Here is a 17,784-nt window from a genome sequence, read left to right on the forward strand (position 1 = left end):
CCCATACACACACGCACGCACTCACCCAAGCACGCACGCTTGCATGCACACATGCGCGCGCACGCGCACACACAAACACACACACACACACACACGTATAATAGGGAGGGCACTGCAATGGATCAGAAAATACCCGACAGGAAGGCAATGCGAGACATGGTACGTGACGAGGTGTCGGAGTGGGCACCTGTGACGAGCGGAGTTCCACAGGGGTCAGTTCTATGACCGGTGCTGTTTTTGGTATTTGTGAACGACATGATGGAAGGAATAGACTAAGAATTGCCTCTGTTTCCAGACGATATGAAGTTAATGAGGAGAATTCAGTCGGAGGAGGACCAGGCAGGACTACAAAGAAATCTGGAGAGGCTACAGGCTTGGTCTAGCAACTGGCTCATGGGGTTCAACCCCGCCAAGTGCAGTCATGAAGATCGGGGAAGGGCAAAGAAGACCGCAGACGGAATACAGCCTAGGGGGCCAAAAACTACAAACCTCACTTAAGGAAAAGGATCTTGGGGTGAGTATCATACCGAACATATGTCCTGAGATGCACATCAACCAAATAACTGCTGCAGCATATGGGTGAATAGCAAACCTAAGAATAGCTTTCCGACATCTCAGTAAGGAGTCGTTCAGGACACTGTACACCGTGTACATCAGGCCAATATTAGAGTATGCAGCACCAGTTTGGAGCCTATACATGGGCAAGCACGTCAAGAAATTAGAGAAAGTGCCAAGGTTTGCAACAAGATAAGTCCCGGAGCTAAGGGGCATGTCCAACGAGGAGAGGTTAAGGGAAATTGACCTAACGACACTGGAGGACAGGGGGGGGGGGCATGATAACACATAAAATACTGAGAGGAATCGACAAAGTGGACAGAGGTAAGATATTCATGAGAATGGACACAGCAACATGGGGTCACAATTGGAAGTTGAAGACTCAGATAAGTCAGAGAGATGTTAGGAAGTATTTCTTCAGTCACAAAGTTGTCAGGCAGTGGAATAGTCTGGAAAGAGAGGTGGAGGCAGAATCCATACACAGCTTTAAGAAAAGGTATGATAAATCTCACAGAGCAGGAAGTGAGTGACTCAGTAGCCACCAGTGAAGAGGTGGGGCCTGGAGCTATGAATCGACCCTTGTAACTACAATTAGCTGAGTATAATTGGGTTAGTACACACACACACACACACACACACACACACACACACACACACACACACACACACACACACACACATGGCGGGCTAAGATGATGGAGGTGGTACTGAAAAACCTCATGCATCATGTTAGTTACACTAACAGAGAGAAACGAGAAAATGAACCAGCAAGGCTGGACGCCGTATTCACTTTGAGTAGTTCAGACACTGGGAACATCACATGAAATGCCCCTCGGAGCTGGTAATCACCTGGTCCTGAGTTTCGAATACTTCGTAGAGTTAAAAGTGGAGAGCGAAACAGAACGAGTAGGATAGGAGAATCCAAACTACAAAAGAGGGGACTAGACAGACATGAGGAATTTCCTGCATGAGGTTCAGTGGGAAGGAGAACTAGTAGGAAAAAAACAGTGACCACATAATGCATGGAGGCAGAAGAGAGTTTCGTACCTAAGGGCAACAGAAACAATGGAAAGACCAGAACGAACCCTTGGATCACCCAGTGGTGTAGAAAGGCCAAAAGTAAGTGCGCTAGAGAAATTAAAAAATATAGAAGACAAGGGACCCAGGAAAATAAGGGGATTAGTTGAGGAGCTAGAAATGAATATGCATGGATGTGGAGGGAGGCCCAGCGGCAAAACGAGAATGACATAACATCGAAAGCCAAATCTGACCCAAAGCTGTTTTACACAAAGTGGCTGTACAACAACAGTCAAGGACCAAGTAATCAGGCTGAGAAAGGAAGGAGTGGAAATCACAAGAAACGACCAAAAAGTACATGAAGAGCTCAACGCGAGACTTAAGGAAGTATTTTCAGTGGAGACAGAAAGGACTCCAGGAAATCGGAATGGTAGGGTACACCAAATGCTGGACACACTATGAACAAGCGAGGAGGTGGTGAAGAGGCTGCGAAGTGAACTAGATACGTCAAAGACAGTCAAACCGGACGTCTCTCCATGGGTTCTGAGAGAGCGAGAAGAGGCACTGTGTGTCCCACTAACAACAATCTTCAACACATCTATCGAAATTGGGCAACTACCCGAGATGTGGAAGCCAGCGTATGTAGTCCCAATTTTTAAGAGAGGAGACAGGCAGCATTAAACTACAGACCAGTGTCACTGATAAGTATAGTACTATGCAAAGTCATGGACAAGCTTATCAGAAGAGTGGTGGAGCACCTAGAAAGGAATGAGCTTATATACAATAAACAGTACGGTGTCAGAGAGGGAAAATCCTGTGTCACAAACCTACTGGGGTTTTACGACAAGATTACAGAAGTAGGACCGGAGAGAGAGGGGTGGGTAGACTGCATTTTTTTGGAATATAAGGCTTTCGACACAGTTCCGTAGAAGAGATTACTGCACAAGCTAGAGGAGCAAGCAGAAATGACAGGAAAGGCACTGCAATGGATCAAAGAATATCTGACAGAAAAGAAACGAGCCCCGCTCTGTGCAGAGCGGGGCTCCGCGAGGGTCAGTCTTAGGACCGGTGTCGTTTGTGGTATATGTGAATGGCATGACGGAAAGGATAGATTCAGAGGTGTCCCTAATTGGAGACGATGTGAAGCTAATGCGGAGAATTCAAACGGATGAAGGATCAGGTAGGATTAGAAAGGACAGGCTGCAAGTCAGGTCCAGTAACTGGGTCCTGGAATTTAACGCCACCGAGTGCAAAGTCATGAAGACTGGGGAAGGTTAAAGAAAACCGCAAACATAGTACAGGAGACTGGGGAAGGTTAAAGAAAACCGCAAACATAGTACAGGCTAGGGGTCCAAAGTCTGCAAACCTCTCTCAAGGAAAAGGATCTTGGGGTGAGTATAATACCGAGCACATCTCCTGTGGCGCATATCAACCAAATAACTGCTGCAGCATATGGGCGACTGCAAACCTAATAATAGGGTTTCGACACCTGAATATGGAGTCATTCAAAATACTGGAATATGCAGCACCAATATGGAACCCACACCTGGGCAAGCATGTCAGGAAATCAGAGTAAGTGCAAAGGTTTGCAACAAGACTTGTCCCGGAGCTAAGTGTTATATCTGAGATGTTAATGGAAATCAACCTGACGACACTGAACGACAGGGGAGAGAGGGAGAGAGAGAGAGAGAGAGAGAGAGAGAGAGAGAGAGAGAGAGAGAGAGAGAGAGAGAGAGAGAGAGAGAGAGAGGGTGCATGATAACGACGTATAAAATACTGAGGATTTGGCAAGGTGGATATGTACAAAATGTTTCAGAGATGGGATACAGCAACAACGTGTCACAATTGGAAGATGAAATCTGAGATGAGTCACAAAGCTGTCAGGAAGTGGAACAATCTGGAGAGTGATGTACTGGAGGCAGAATCCATACATAGCTTTAATAAAAGATACGATAAAGCTCATGGATCAGAGAGAGCGGACGTAGTAGCGACTAGCGAAACGGGGGGGCCCAGGAACTGTGAATACAAATAGGCGAGTACAAACAGGTGAGCGCACGTACACGCACGCACGCACACAGTAGAGGAGATAAGAGACTGGCTCGTCCAAGCTCATCAAGAGACAAAGGTTGTAGCTCTGCCTGATTTATCGAAGGGCAAGCCACTCAGTCTCGGGTGGAGACAATAACAACCGCCTCTCCAAGCAGGAAGCACTGCAGGGATGGAGGGGCACCACGGACACGGAAGAATGTAAGGGTCAGGGAAGAGGAGAGGGTTGATGAAAGCGTCGAAAAAAGGGAAGAGGATTATGGAAGGACGAGGGACAGGAGAGGGATGATGGATGGGTCGGGAAAGAGGGGAAGGGCAGATGGGATGAGTGTGGGAGAGAAAAAGTTGGAAGGGGCAAGGAAGAGGGGAGAGAGAAATGAAGAAAAGAAGAAAATAAAGTGCAGAGAGGGAAGGTGGAAGGGGTAAAGGGAAGGGAAAAGGAAGTTTAAAGGTCGAGAAAGAAAGGAAGGTGGAATTGATGTTTGCAATAAGAGAATGAAAGGGGCAATGAAGAAAAGAAAGAAAATTGAATAAAATGAATGGGATATGAAGGACAAATGAAAAGCGCAAGGGAGAGGGAGAGAGAGACAGAGAGAGAGAGAGAGAGAGAGAGAGAGAGAGAGAGAGAGAGAGAGAATGGAGGAGGAGGTAGAGGAGACGGAAAGTAGTGACAAAATAAAAGCGACGAGATAAAGTAGAGGAAGACGATGCAACAGTCAAGTGTGGCGAAAGGAAATATGGAAGAACCGCAAGAAAGTAGAGAGAAGATGGAAGAAGCGAAGTAAGGGAATGCAGAAGATCCGAAGGAAAGGAATGAAAGAAGGGGTGAAGGAGAGGTAGAGCAGGATGGGAGGACTGAGGAAGGTAAAAGTGATGAACTAGATGAATGAAAAAAAATGTGAGAGAGACTGCCAAGCTGAAGTAAGTTGAAATAGAGATGAAAAGAATGAGGAGCCACTGTCAGTCCCTCAGAATTAGTTCTGAGGTGATCAGCCCCTAAACTATGTAGTAGCAGTAGTTACAAGGCGATCAGTCTCTCAGGCTGGAAGAATTAGTCCCACAGTTATAAGGTGATCAGTCCACCAGTCTTGAAGTAATTATAAGGAGATCAGTCCCTCAGCCTTCCAGTCCTTCTCCCCTTCAGCCACACTAAGAAGGACTGGAAAAACGAAAGTGGGAGAGAGGGAGAAAGTGAGTGAAAGAGTTACGTGGATCTAGATAAGAATGGGAGAAGATGGGAATAAGATCCATTGATTAGAATATAATCAGTACATGTCAAAGAGAGAAAAGAGATTATGGGTGAAGCTGGGTGGAAGGGGAAAATGAGAGAGAAAACTCAGAAGGGAATAAGAAGAGATAAAGGGAAGAAGAAAGGGAAGAGGGAATAGGAAGGAATTAATGAAGCGAGGTTAGAGATTCACAAGGAGCAGAGCAGCGAGACAGAAATGGTACGGTAGAGAGGGATTTAAAAGGGGAGAGGCAGAAATTGTATGGTAGAGACAAGACAGAGAGGGTAGAGTAGGGAGTGATTTACGCGGAGCAAATCTGAAAGGGTAATTATTGAGGAATTTACATGAGGCAATTCAGAAAATTAGATGTAATGAGGGATTTACAAGGGACAAGGCAGAATGGGCAATGCACTGAGGGATTTACAAGGGACAATGCAGAAAGGATGATGCAGTGAGGGATTTACAAGGGGCAAGGCAAAACATTTGTAGGTAGGGACTGGAGAGAGCATCGTCAGAGGGGCTACCTGCTGCACGAACTAATCAATATTTGGTCGATGTAGTTCCCTCACAGAGTCACATGACAGAGATAGAGAGATAAGCAGAGTCTGGAGTTGCTGGCTTGTGTAGTGTGGCCCTATGAGGGTCCACCGGTCCACTGGACCAGAGCGACGTTGGTGCACTAGACCAGGAGAGACGATGGTACACTGAACCAGAAGCAAGGATGGTTCACTGGACCAGAATTGTCAATGATTTACTAGACCTGGTTTACTGGACCTGATTTACCGGACCAAATGTGACGATCACACTCTAGGTCAAGTGTAACGATGACCCAGTGAACCTCGAGTGACGAAGGTCCACTGAACCAAGAGTGACGATTGGCTATTGGATCCACACTGACTAGTTCACAGAACCAAGAGTACCTGAAAACAGGTCATTTGTGATTGGCAGCAAATAATTCTCTGAGTATGTAAGCGTCAATCTTTCTGCCTGTGCTTCAGATTCTTCAGACTACGGTGCTCTTCAGCAACTCCAAGGCTAAGGGACTGATTCCCTCAGCCTCTGTATGCAGTTCTACAATCTTCACTTTATGTCCTTTTGTTGATAGCCACCGAATTGTGAAACGTCTACAAATAAAGATACCCAAAGGTCGCAAGTGTGTCTAATTCTTCAATAATGATGAATTCTGATGAATTTTTATCAGTCGGTGAGCCATCAAGCCACTTTCTTGTATGGAGATCTCGAGATTTTGCAGATTCAACATATCGTTCAATACAAGGGAAAAATATTTCATACTTGACTGCATTAATTTGAATTTTCGGAAGCCATATGACGGCAATAATATTCACATCTTCCCGAAACAAACATGGATGTTCTCCAGTTATATCATTAGGGCTTTGAATAACTAAAGACAGTGTCTATATTTGCCACTCGGCGAATATAGACATTTGCCGTTCAGGAAATGTAGATACCCAAGTGCTGCCCATGTGATTTATAAATCATCTTGCTGGTATTGTACACTATAGTTGAGATGGTAGATCGAGTACTTATCTAATTATTTCTATAGGAAATAATTCCATTCAAAGTATATAGACGTAGAGCTCTAATAAATTTGCACTTTATCATGAGGATGATTAGGAAAAGAATCTGCAACATGCCAATAGGGAAGAACCTAAACATTTGCAGGCGACTCCTCAATCCTACTCAGCGTGAAAAGACTTGTAATGCACCTTCAAACAGGACTGTCAGAGGAAGAAGCACGAATAATATTATCTAGGCCTGTAACAGACATATACCTCTAAGTGTATGCATCAAACTAGTGCTGATCACAAGCATTTTCCAGCGGTTTGGAGAAGACAATTTAACTTGCAAGGCTACATGTCAACAACATTGTGAATGTAATTTAAGTCGAGAGCTTGAAAAAAAATAAATTATCTCGCGGATAGCACTGAGAGCAGTATCTTTCACTGTTGCCCTTTCAAATATTTTTACTCCAATAATGACTCATACTGGATTTATATTTATGCTTGGAGGAACAATGCTCACCAGTAACAGGGCGGCATCATTCGGTGTCCCGATCATACTGACCTAGTCATAATTAATTAAATGACATCAGTGTCTCGCAAGTTCATGAATCAGGAAAAAATTGTCTTCGTCCCTCTCTTAAGGAGATGACGCAAACCTGTTAGTTTTGGTAAAGAACATAAGAATGAAGCAACACTGCAGAAGGCCTACTGGCCCATACAAGGCAGGTCCTTATCAAAACCACCCCTACCCAAAGCTACCCAAGAATTTACTCCCGTACCCTCCCACTGAGTTTTCATGATACAATCTTATTAACCCATGCCCTGGAGATGCGGCTCCTGGTCAGGAATAACACGAGGCAAATATCGTTGACAGTAGTAAGTGATATACGGACAGACCAAAACTCGTTGTGTGGAAGACGGCAAGAATGTATTTTAGCAACAGATTCTGCCGAGTGCAAACATTATAAGTCAATGAATCTGAACATATAGAGCTGGACGCATATATATACCTCTCCGAAGCAGTAATTTTGAAGATTAAGTCATATAAAATGAGGGATGAGACTGGAAAATGCTCCATAAATCTTCCTTAAACACCATTCCTGCTCTTTTTTTACCACGCGAGATTATGAAAGATATAGCGGCGGAAGAATTCAATTACGAGATTTTATGAGAAATTGAATTCGCTCTAGAAATCCTTCAGAGAACTTAATAAAGTAAAATATTATCTAATAATGAGAGAAAATTATTAAATATATTTCGGCGATGTTTCATAAAAATATCATTCAGATATGAGCTAGTACACACACACACACACACACACACACACACACACACACACACATTATGAGAAGTTTCAAGGAACCGAACCCGAGGACATGAACAAAATCTTCACAGGAACTGATAGGGCAGATAGAGAAAGTTACTAAGTAAGCTCAGTATTGATATTATTGTTTTCTTTGGAATAACAAAATGGGATCGTAATCCCCTGTGCTTGACGAGTTTCCACGTACTGTTAGTGTAGTCACGTAAACTAAAAGCATTTACGTGAGAAATGTGTTAATAAGTAATCTTCCGTCATAGTGATATTATTATGAGCTTACTTATGGAAGACACACGAGAGTTAGATAAATATAACCTGAGAATAGCATCAAATTGTTATTGAACTTTAAAGTTCGTTTTGCCATCATAAAACCACATCGACATCATTCAGTTTCTTATAGTGAAGACCATCGCATTTTTTCCCTTGTTTTCTCTTATTTATCTGAAGGATCCCTAATGATTCTGTAAAGTTTTGCCAGCCATTTTCTTTCTGATATCTAATTTTCAGGATATCAGGGATCACTGTCACTTGAACAGTCCTCTTAGGTCTAATAATATTACAGTTTTGGCAGTAACTTTAGAGAGATTGAATATCAGTAATAAAGCCTATGTATATTGTCAGAGTCAGGCCTCAACTCAACACTTCTGTTGCAACTTATTAGATGTTTGGGTATATAGCTTCAAGTTAGCATAAATCTCTGGTTAGATACTGAAAAATTATTATTAGGTTTCTTAATCCAATAGTTATGTTTTTAATCTGATGATTTTGCTTAAACTGAACATTTTTGTTAATATATAAACTCTATTCTGTTCAGTGATTGTTCTTAATTCCTTTAGCACTGGCGATGGAGTCTCATATTCCGAACTATTTGGATGACAAATAAAGAAGTTGGCACATTAAAGAAGTTTACCAAGACTTCGGCATATATATATATATATATATATATATATATATATATATATATATATATATATATATATATATATATATATATATATATATATATATATATATATACACATTATATATGTCATATTGTAATCACGAACGAGTGGTATTTAATCATTAACAACACTGCGACTAGCCGGGGGATTGAACCTGTGTTGTTTTAGCTCGCCTCATGGTGAGCAAAAATTCCACGATGCTCTAACCCACGGGACCATACAATCATACAAGAATCACGCACCCAGCAGAGCTAGGCGTTGTACCGTGGTCTGAGTACATACCACACCCATACCACACCATACCGAGGCACCCACACCATCGTATGTCCTCGGATCACGGTACAACACAAACGTCGTCATAAACTTCTCTTTCCCATGTGCGGGTTATTTGTAAAGTATATGTTTAAATCAATACATAATCAGTATATAATCTTACACATAATCAATATATAATCTAACACACAAAACAATTAGCAATAAGGTCATATAATGTACTAGATCGTACAGTGTACTATGTCACAAGGTACTAAATCAGTATACTAGGTCACAATGTAGATCATACAATGTACTAGATCGTAGGGTCTGCTAGGTCGCACAATATCGTAGATCATAAAGTTACTAGGTCACAGTATACCAGATTAGTGTACTAGGTCAAAATGTACAATACCAAACAGTGCACTAAGTCACGCAGTGTACTAGTACTGTACGATGTACAAAATCACACAAGGTACTAAGTCAAAGTGTAGTATGTCACACAATGTACTAGATGGCACTGTACATTGTGTGACACAAAACATTGTTACCCAATGCACTGGATCACTGTATCAGATCACATAATGTACACGACCACACATTGTAGAAGACTGCACAGTGTATTAAGTCACATAATTTACCTTAAAACAAGACTAAAATAAATCCTTACCAATGAACAAGGAAATCTCTAAAGTAAATTTACGTTCTTACAATGAACACAATCTTCATTCTTGCGACAAATCTTTCCTTCTATAAGTTCAAGAACTACATTCTGGGCTACAAACTATCTGCCACACAGACACTGGAACTTAAGTTTGAAATACAATTTGCACGGACAAGTAAACTTAAATGCAGTATAATTCGATCCTTGATTGGCTACCTTTCACCGACACAGTAGACTTTATCAAGTCACAAAGAGATCTGGTTGTCGGTGGACCATTTATCGACATACAATTTGTATTGTGAACAATAAGGAATAAAGCAAAAGAATAGACAGATGCTGGCAACACAATCGCAAGTGTCTTCAGGAGTAGAATCCAAGGTGTGTACAGAGCAGATAACGCGAATAATTGGAGAGGAACGGTGCTAAAGAAGAGAACACGACAGGAAGCTAAATGCTAAAATGAGTCGCAAAACAACTTGATATAACATCAGCGTGAGGGAGATCCGCAAGTGGAGCAAGTGGAACAGACTAGAGGTGAGAACGTTGAACACACTAGAGGAAGTGAGCAAGTTGAACACACCTAAGGAACTGATCAAGTGGAACACACTAGAGGAGACGAAGAAGTGGAATACACTAGAGGTAAACACATGGAACACACTACAGGCGGTGAACAAGTGGAACACACTACAGGCGGTGAACAAGTGGAACACACTAGAGGAGACGAAGAAGTGGAATACACTAGAGGTAAACACATGGAACACACTACAGGCGGTGAACAAGTGGAACACATTACAGGCGGTGAACAAGTGGAACACACTACAGGCGGTGAACAAGTGGAACACTACAGGCGGTGAACAAGTGGAACACACTACAGGCGGTGAACAAGTGGAACACACTACAGGCGGTGAACAAGTGGAACACACTACAGACAGTGAACAAGTGGAACACACTATAGGCGGTGAACAAGTGGAACACACTACAAGGGGTGAACAAGTGGAGCACACTACAGGCGGTAAACCAGTGGAACACACTACAAGGGGTGAACAAGTGGAACACACTACAGGCGGTGAACAAGTGGAACACACTACAAGGGGTGAACAAGTGGAACACACTACAAGGGGTGAACAAGTGGAACACACTACAGGCGGTGAACAAGTGGAACACACTACAGGCGGTGAACAAGTGGAACACACTACAAGGGGTGAACAAGTGGAACACACTACAGGCGGTAAACCGGTGGAACACACTACAAGGGGTGAACAAGTGGAACACACTACAAGGGGTGAACAAGTGGAACACACTACAAGGGGTGAACAAGTGGAACACACTACAGGCGGTGAACAAGTGGAACACACTACAAGGGGTGAACAAGTGGAACACACTACAGGCGGTGAACAAGTGGAACACACTACAAGGGGTGAACAAGTGGAACACACTACAGGCGGTAAACAAGTGGAACACACTAAAGGAGAACTTCGCTCATCAGCGGGGCACAAGGAGGGTCAACACCTCACCAAGTGAGTGAACATTCAACTCCTACGTAAAAGAAATCCCACCTGACAATTTTTTTTTTGCTGGTCGATGTAAAACTGTGGAAGATTTTATACAAATTCGTATTGGAAACTATGTCAACTTTCACGCCTGAATAATAATTTTTTGCAAAAGTTGACGAACTTTTGTGTCAATATTTTCAGCTAAAAATGGAATTTGGGAAGGATGAAGATTTTTAGATATCTAAAAATATTCTGTAAAGATAATTTTGTGCTTCCCCGTTTTGTAAGTTTTTCTATACTGGAAATTTTCATGAATTATCTCTCAAGTGGAAAATAATAGTACAATAACTGTACAATAACATACAAAACGTTGGTGAGATTTTTTTTTTAATTTTGTCAAAAAAAAAAAAAAAAAAAAAAAAAAAAAAAAAAAAAAAAAAAAAAAAAAAAAAAAAAAAAAAAAAAAAAAAAAAAAACTCAATATTACGTGAACGACGTACGTGTGTGTGTGTGTGTGTCTCTCTCTCTCTGAGGTCACCACCTCGTAACATCTTTTTCTATGTAAGTACTGTTTGCTTATTAAGGGTTAGGGTGGTGGTGGTGGTGGTGGTGGTGGTGGTGGTGGTGGTGGTGGTGGTAGTGGTAGTGGCGGCGGCGGCGGCTGCTGCTGCTCCTCCTCCTCCTCCTTCCTCCTCCTCCTCCTTCCTCCTCCTCCTCCTCCTCCTCCTCCTCCTCCTTCCTCCTCCTCCTCCTTCCTCCTCCTCCTTCCTCCTCCTTCCTCCTCCTCCTCTTTCCTCCTTCCTTCCTCCTTCCTTCTTCCTCTTTCCTCCTTCCTTCTTCCTCCTTCCTCCTTCCATCCTCCTTCCTTCCTCCTTACTTCCTTCATTCCTCCTCCTCCTTCCTTCCTCCTCCTCCTCCTCCTTCCTTCTCCTCCTCCTCCTCCTCCCTTCCTCCTCCTCCTCCTCCTTCATTCCTCCTCCTCCTCTTCCTCCTCCTTCCTCCTCCTCTTCCTGCCTCTTCCACCTCCACCTCCTCCCGTCCTCCACCTCCCTTCCTCCTCGTCCTCCTTCCTTCCTCCTCCTCCTCCTCCTTTCCGTCCTCCTCCTCCTCCTCCTCCCTTCCTTCCTCCTCCTCCCTCCCTTCCTCCTCCTCCTCCACCTTCCTTCCTCTTCCTCCTCCTCCTCCTCCTCCTCCTCCTCCTTCCTTCCTCTTCCTCCTTCCTTCCTTCCTCCTCCTCCTTCCTTCCTCCTCCTTCCATCCTCCTCCTCCTCCTCCTTCCATCCTCCTCCTCCTTCCTTCCTTCCTCCTCCTCCTCCTATTCCTCCCCCTTCCTTCCTCCTCCTCCCCCTTCCTTCCTCCTCCTCCTTCCTTCCTTCCTCCTCCTTCCTTCCTTCCTCCTCCTCCTCCTCCCTTCCTCCTCCTCCTCCTCCTTCCTTCCTCCTCCTCCTCCTTCCTTCCTCCTCCTCCTCCTCCTTCCTTCCTCCTCCTCCTTCTCTTTTCCTCCTCCTCCTTCCTTCCTCCTCCTTCCTCCTTCCTTCCTCCTCCTTCCTCCTTCCTTCCTCCCTTCCTCCTTCCTTCTTCCTTCCTCCTCCATCCTCCTCCTTCCTTCCTTCCTCCTCCTCCTTCCTTCCTCCTTCCTTCCTTCGTTCCTCATTCCTTCCTTCCTTCCTCCTTCCTTTCTCCTTCCTTCCTTCCTTCCTCCTTCCTTCCTTCCTCCTTCCTTCCTTCCTCCCTTCCTCCTTCCTTCCTCCCTCCTCCTCCTCCTTCCTTCCTTCCTTCCTTCCTCCTCCTCCTCCTCCTTCCTTCCTTCCTCCTCCTTCCTTCCTCCTCCTCCTCCCTTCCTCTTCCTCCTCCTCTTTCTCCTCCTCCTCCTCCTTCCTTCCTCCTCTTCCTCCTTCCTTCCTCCTCCTCCTCCCCCCTTCCTCCTCCTCCTCCCTTCCTCTTCTTCCTCCTCCTCCTTCCTCCTCCTCCTCCTTCTTTCCTTCCTCCTCCTCCTTCCTTCCTTCCTCCTTCCTTCCTCCTTCCTTCCTCCTTCCTTCCTTCCTCCTCCTTTCTTCTTCCTTCCTTTCTTCCTTCCTTCCTTCTTCCTGACTTCACTCTTCCTCCTCCTCTTCTTCCTTGAGGTTCCTCCAAGGTGTGTGTGTTAAAACAACGTCTATATTGATCATCTCTAAGCACACAACACATCTGTATTATTATTAGATCACTGAGGAGCCAATTGACAAGTTTCATGTAAAAGAAGGTAATTAATTTTCTCCACGTGACGCCTAAAACGCCGCTATTGAACTACTACATTATAATATAAACCGCTGCGACTAAAATAAAAACAAGAGAGTTATTATAGTTTTAAGCTATTTAGCTTCAAATTTGTCAGTTCTTAAAAATAATGAAAAAAATGGATTATTGGTTTTCGTGGGATTACTGGGGAATGGCTCATCTAATTGGCTTCAAACTTTTGGCTCTGGTAAATATAACTTTAAGAAAGTCTTGCGAATATTGGTTTCTATGTGAGAAAAGATTTTATTTTTGTTTCGGGTTTATAGAGAAAAGTTAGGATTTGTTTATGGCTGTGTCATTGTCAACTTTTTAATTGTAACAAAGGAACTAATTTGTAAAAATCTCTTTTGATGGATTATAAACCTTCAACAAAGATGCATCATACCTGACTCACGGAATCATAATACCCACGGAACGGGTGGGGTTAGAACCCAGGGTGAATGAGTCGTTAGGTTAGGTTAGGTAAGGTTCGTCAGGAAACAGGACAAATGTTTCCTGACGCGGGTCTTAGTCAGATGATGACCCGCCTTTGGAGCTTTTGGTCATCTGACCGAGGCCTTCCGCTGGCTTACCGGTCCACCCCTTTAAAAGTTATGGTCATTTATAACCAGTCTAAGAATGTGAATGAGTCGCAAACCTCCAAGCCAGTGCTTAAGCCACTCGGCCAGCTAGCCAGTTTTTAGGCATCATACTTCAAGGAAGGTTTGCATTGTTATTGCGCTACGCTGGTATATCTGTCACGTTTTAGTTTAGCCTCTAATCTCTAAATGGCTTGAAAAAAAAAAAATCTTATTAAACTGAAGTTGAATGATTATGAAAAAATGTATAAAAATATATTTTAGTGACTGTGCAGTCCAAGAGATGTAGCCTCCAAACCTCATAACACTATCCTCTGTACCTCATCCCACGCAAGAAGTTTTTTTCAAGATGAGACAAATTTAACACACATCGAGATAGAAAAATATCGATGAGATAAACTCAGTCCTTCCAAGATGCTGACGAATAAGACACTTGTTCAGCAGGTGGGTATCTTTATTGTTGAAACGTATGGCTTTCTTGGTAGGTTTCATCAGTCAAATACATAGAATGTCTTTTAGGCAGCAGTAGTGACGAAGTAAAGATAAAGCAGTCAGTCCCTCAACCTTGGAGGAATAGCTTGAGGTGGTCAGTCTCTGAGCCTGGAGAAGTTCAGCTCCAAGGTCTGGAACGATACGATTCCCAGGTGCTCAACTTGTCGGTATTTTATGCAGTTTTCAACATACCTCCAAATATACGAGTGGCGATAAGGGCCTTCAACAGGTCCTTGTGCGTTTGCTCAACACACTGAGGAAGTCTAGCTCCTACAGGTGCTAGAAATATATAATATCTCAGAGCCTACATCTCAAATTCTTCATCCAGCTCCCGGCGGTGGGCTGCGTGCCCTCCGTGGCAACCACCTTTAACCCTTTAATGTCTAATCCTTAATGAATATACGTCACCCAGGCGTGTCTGTATGGATTGCAGTGTGTAACTCTTTCTTCGTCTATATTTCTCCCTCAGTTCAATATCTGTAACCCAGAATAGTTTTGAGACTGGAATTCTCTCTCTTCCAAATCGTCAGTGGACGTTACCCGTAGAATACACTCATTTCTGAAGTTAGATGATGTGATTGGATGCACAATTAACCCGCATATAGGAGAAAGAAGCTTATGACGACGATTCTTTCTCCTATGTGCGGGTTATTTGTGTATTGTTCCAGTTACAGTATTGTATTTTTTTATTCTGGATGTGCTGGATCCTTGTCCAAATGTGAATAAATTGTCTCAGGAGTACATGACTCCGTGAGAGGGGAAGAGCTAGCACATATATGCTCACCACTTTGGTTAAAGTGACAAATACATCAACCCATCTGTTCTCTCTTGTCTTCACCTTCAACTCCTTCCAAATTTCCCTTCATTGTCTAATTAGTTAAACCTTCATCCACTGTTTTATGTTTTATTTCAGTAGGATGAGGATGGTCATCTGACATGCTTGTTACTACATACACTATTATAAATACTGAAAAAAATCTATACCCTCTTCCTACTGTCGTATATTCTGTTTACTGATATTCAGCCTAATAATTATACTGTGAATTGCTATAAATGCATTAAATTTAAGGAGCAATTCTTTTACAATTTACCTATATTTTTTCTCCTCGTTTTCCATTGTTACAGTGTTATACGCTTCAAAAACATCCCGTGATCGCCCTCACTTTATATCATTCATCCTCACGTTCATTCACCAACATCGACTGCTCTCGCGGACTAAAATGAATGCAGCTATGGAGTGACTGTGGTCTGTATTGAAAACACCGGAACGCCCCATCGAAATGTTTTCAATAGTGGGACACATGACCAGAAATCTATATACAAGTGGGAGACATGAGTTTTTTATTAATGATAACTATATCATATATATAGTTAAATATCATTTAACTATAAAGTTATATATAATCGTTTATATATAAGCATAGAACGGAGAGCTGCATTAACGGAACGTTGGTTAGGCCCTACTAGCTAATTAGGACTTTTTAATCAAAATCTCTCTGAAGAAAGGAGAGAAGAGGGATGGAGGGAAAGAGTGATGGAGGGAAAGAAGGATGGAGGGAAAGAAGGATGGAAGGAAAGAAGGATGGAGGGAAAGAAGGATGGAGGGAAAGAAGGATGGAGGGAAAGAAGGATGGAGGGAAAGAAGGATGGAGGGAAAGAAGGGAGAGGATTGACTTCTGACCTGGGGGGATTGCTGGCTACCCTGCAGGAGATGTTGACCCTCTCGCCACGACCCACTGCCAATACTGTAGGCTTGTCCACCATACACTCGGGAGGGTCTGAAACAAATAATATATAGCTCCATAATGCAGAAAATAAAGTGGTAAAGTATAATTATATTACAGACAACACCAAAAAGCGTACAGTACCCGAGAATATAAAGGGCCTTAAATAATGCAGTGTAGTTTCCCAGATTATGCTACAGTACTGTTAAAAACAATGAAGTATCAGATAATATTATGATACAGTGTAGTACCATAAATTACAGTGTAGTACAAAAGGTTTCTATATATATATATATATATATATATATATATATATATATATATATATATATATATATATTATTATATATATATATATATATATATATATATATATATATATATATATATATAAAATGGGTCAGTTCAGGACTTTTGTCAAGCTGCAGTACCCAACACATTTCATCAACGACTGCAAAAGAAAGTTTGTTACGATCTTCCACACCACTAGACGAAGACTACAGACCGGGACATTGTTCTCTCTGTTGGACAGATTACGAAAAACAGCGACAATTTATAACTAAGAGTGAGACAGATTTAGCTATCATAACTTCCAATACTAGAACCTAATAAGAAAGAGGAACACGAGACAAAGTAAATCCAGTATTGGTATTTACACTATTTCATACCGTGGATGTGATTAACCCCATGTGGGGAAAACATCTCGGAGTCCTGATGAGCCCATTAATATAAATACGCAACAATTCTGTGCAAACCCACAATCCACTCATGAACTTCCAAAATGTCAAACTTGTCAACAGAGATTTATACGTAAGTGGCAGAAGTTGTTTAATATCTATTCGCGTCGCTACTATCAACACCATCCACCAAAACAAGGACAGTTTCCTGAACTTTTTCAATCGCCTCGGCTAGTGGGGCCAAATCTCACGCTACTGGTTAATTGAAATGGACAATTTAAGTGTCAATTCGCTGGTCGAGAAAGCATGCCAAAAGGTGTGAGATGAACGTTGAATAAATTATAACGTACTGGTGCAGGCCACATCCTATAAATGAAGCTACACAGAACAATAATAATCTAAACCTTGACGGAGACACCGGTAAAGTGCCGACAGTTGATATAGAAGACACAACTGCAGTGACGTTCTTCATACAAAATTTTACCCAGCCTGAGAAGCCCCACTGTTGGCGAAACGTAGAAATTATACAACTCGCAGGAGTCGTGTCATGTTTACCAATCCAAACCTTCCTCTTAATAAGATACATCAGCGTTGAAAGCTTGAAAATAATTAGAAGAGATATTTTTAAGTTGTTGTACAGAACTCACGAGATCGCAATGACACGATTGCAAACAAACCATACCACGGGCGGGGGTTAGAACCCGCGATCAGAGAGTCTTGAAACTCCAGACCGACGCGTCAGCCAGCTGGCTCAGTGGCTAACGCGTCGGTCTGGAGTTTTATGACTCTCTGATCGCGGGTTCTCACCCCGCCCGTGGTATGGTTTGTTGTACAGAAACTTTGGAGAACAAAGAATTTCGATTTATGGTTGATAAAATTAAGAAAAGTGGCACCTTCATAGCTTAATAACAATTCAAGCTTACCTCTCCGTATGGTACCAGTATTAAAAAATAAAGCTGTTTAAGAGATCAGAAGAGAAGTTCTCAAGCCAT

The 17,784-nt window shown here is 42.6% G+C and overlaps 1 protein-coding gene across 1 annotated transcript in view; it reads right to left on the reverse strand.

Annotated features, from left to right (window-relative positions):
* Positions 1-17,784, reverse strand: part of LOC128700087 (neural cell adhesion molecule 2) — a 379,174-nt gene that overhangs the window by 80,165 nt on the left and 281,225 nt on the right. The window contains exon 8 of the mRNA XM_053793043.2: positions 16,073-16,169. Within this exon, the coding sequence (XP_053649018.1) occupies positions 16,073-16,169 (97 nt within the window). The remainder of the gene's footprint in view (positions 1-16,072; positions 16,170-17,784) is intronic.

The sequence above is a fragment of the Cherax quadricarinatus genome, chromosome 64, assembly GCF_038502225.1.
Source record: "Cherax quadricarinatus isolate ZL_2023a chromosome 64, ASM3850222v1, whole genome shotgun sequence".
Classification (NCBI taxonomy): Eukaryota; Metazoa; Arthropoda; class Malacostraca; order Decapoda; family Parastacidae; genus Cherax; species Cherax quadricarinatus.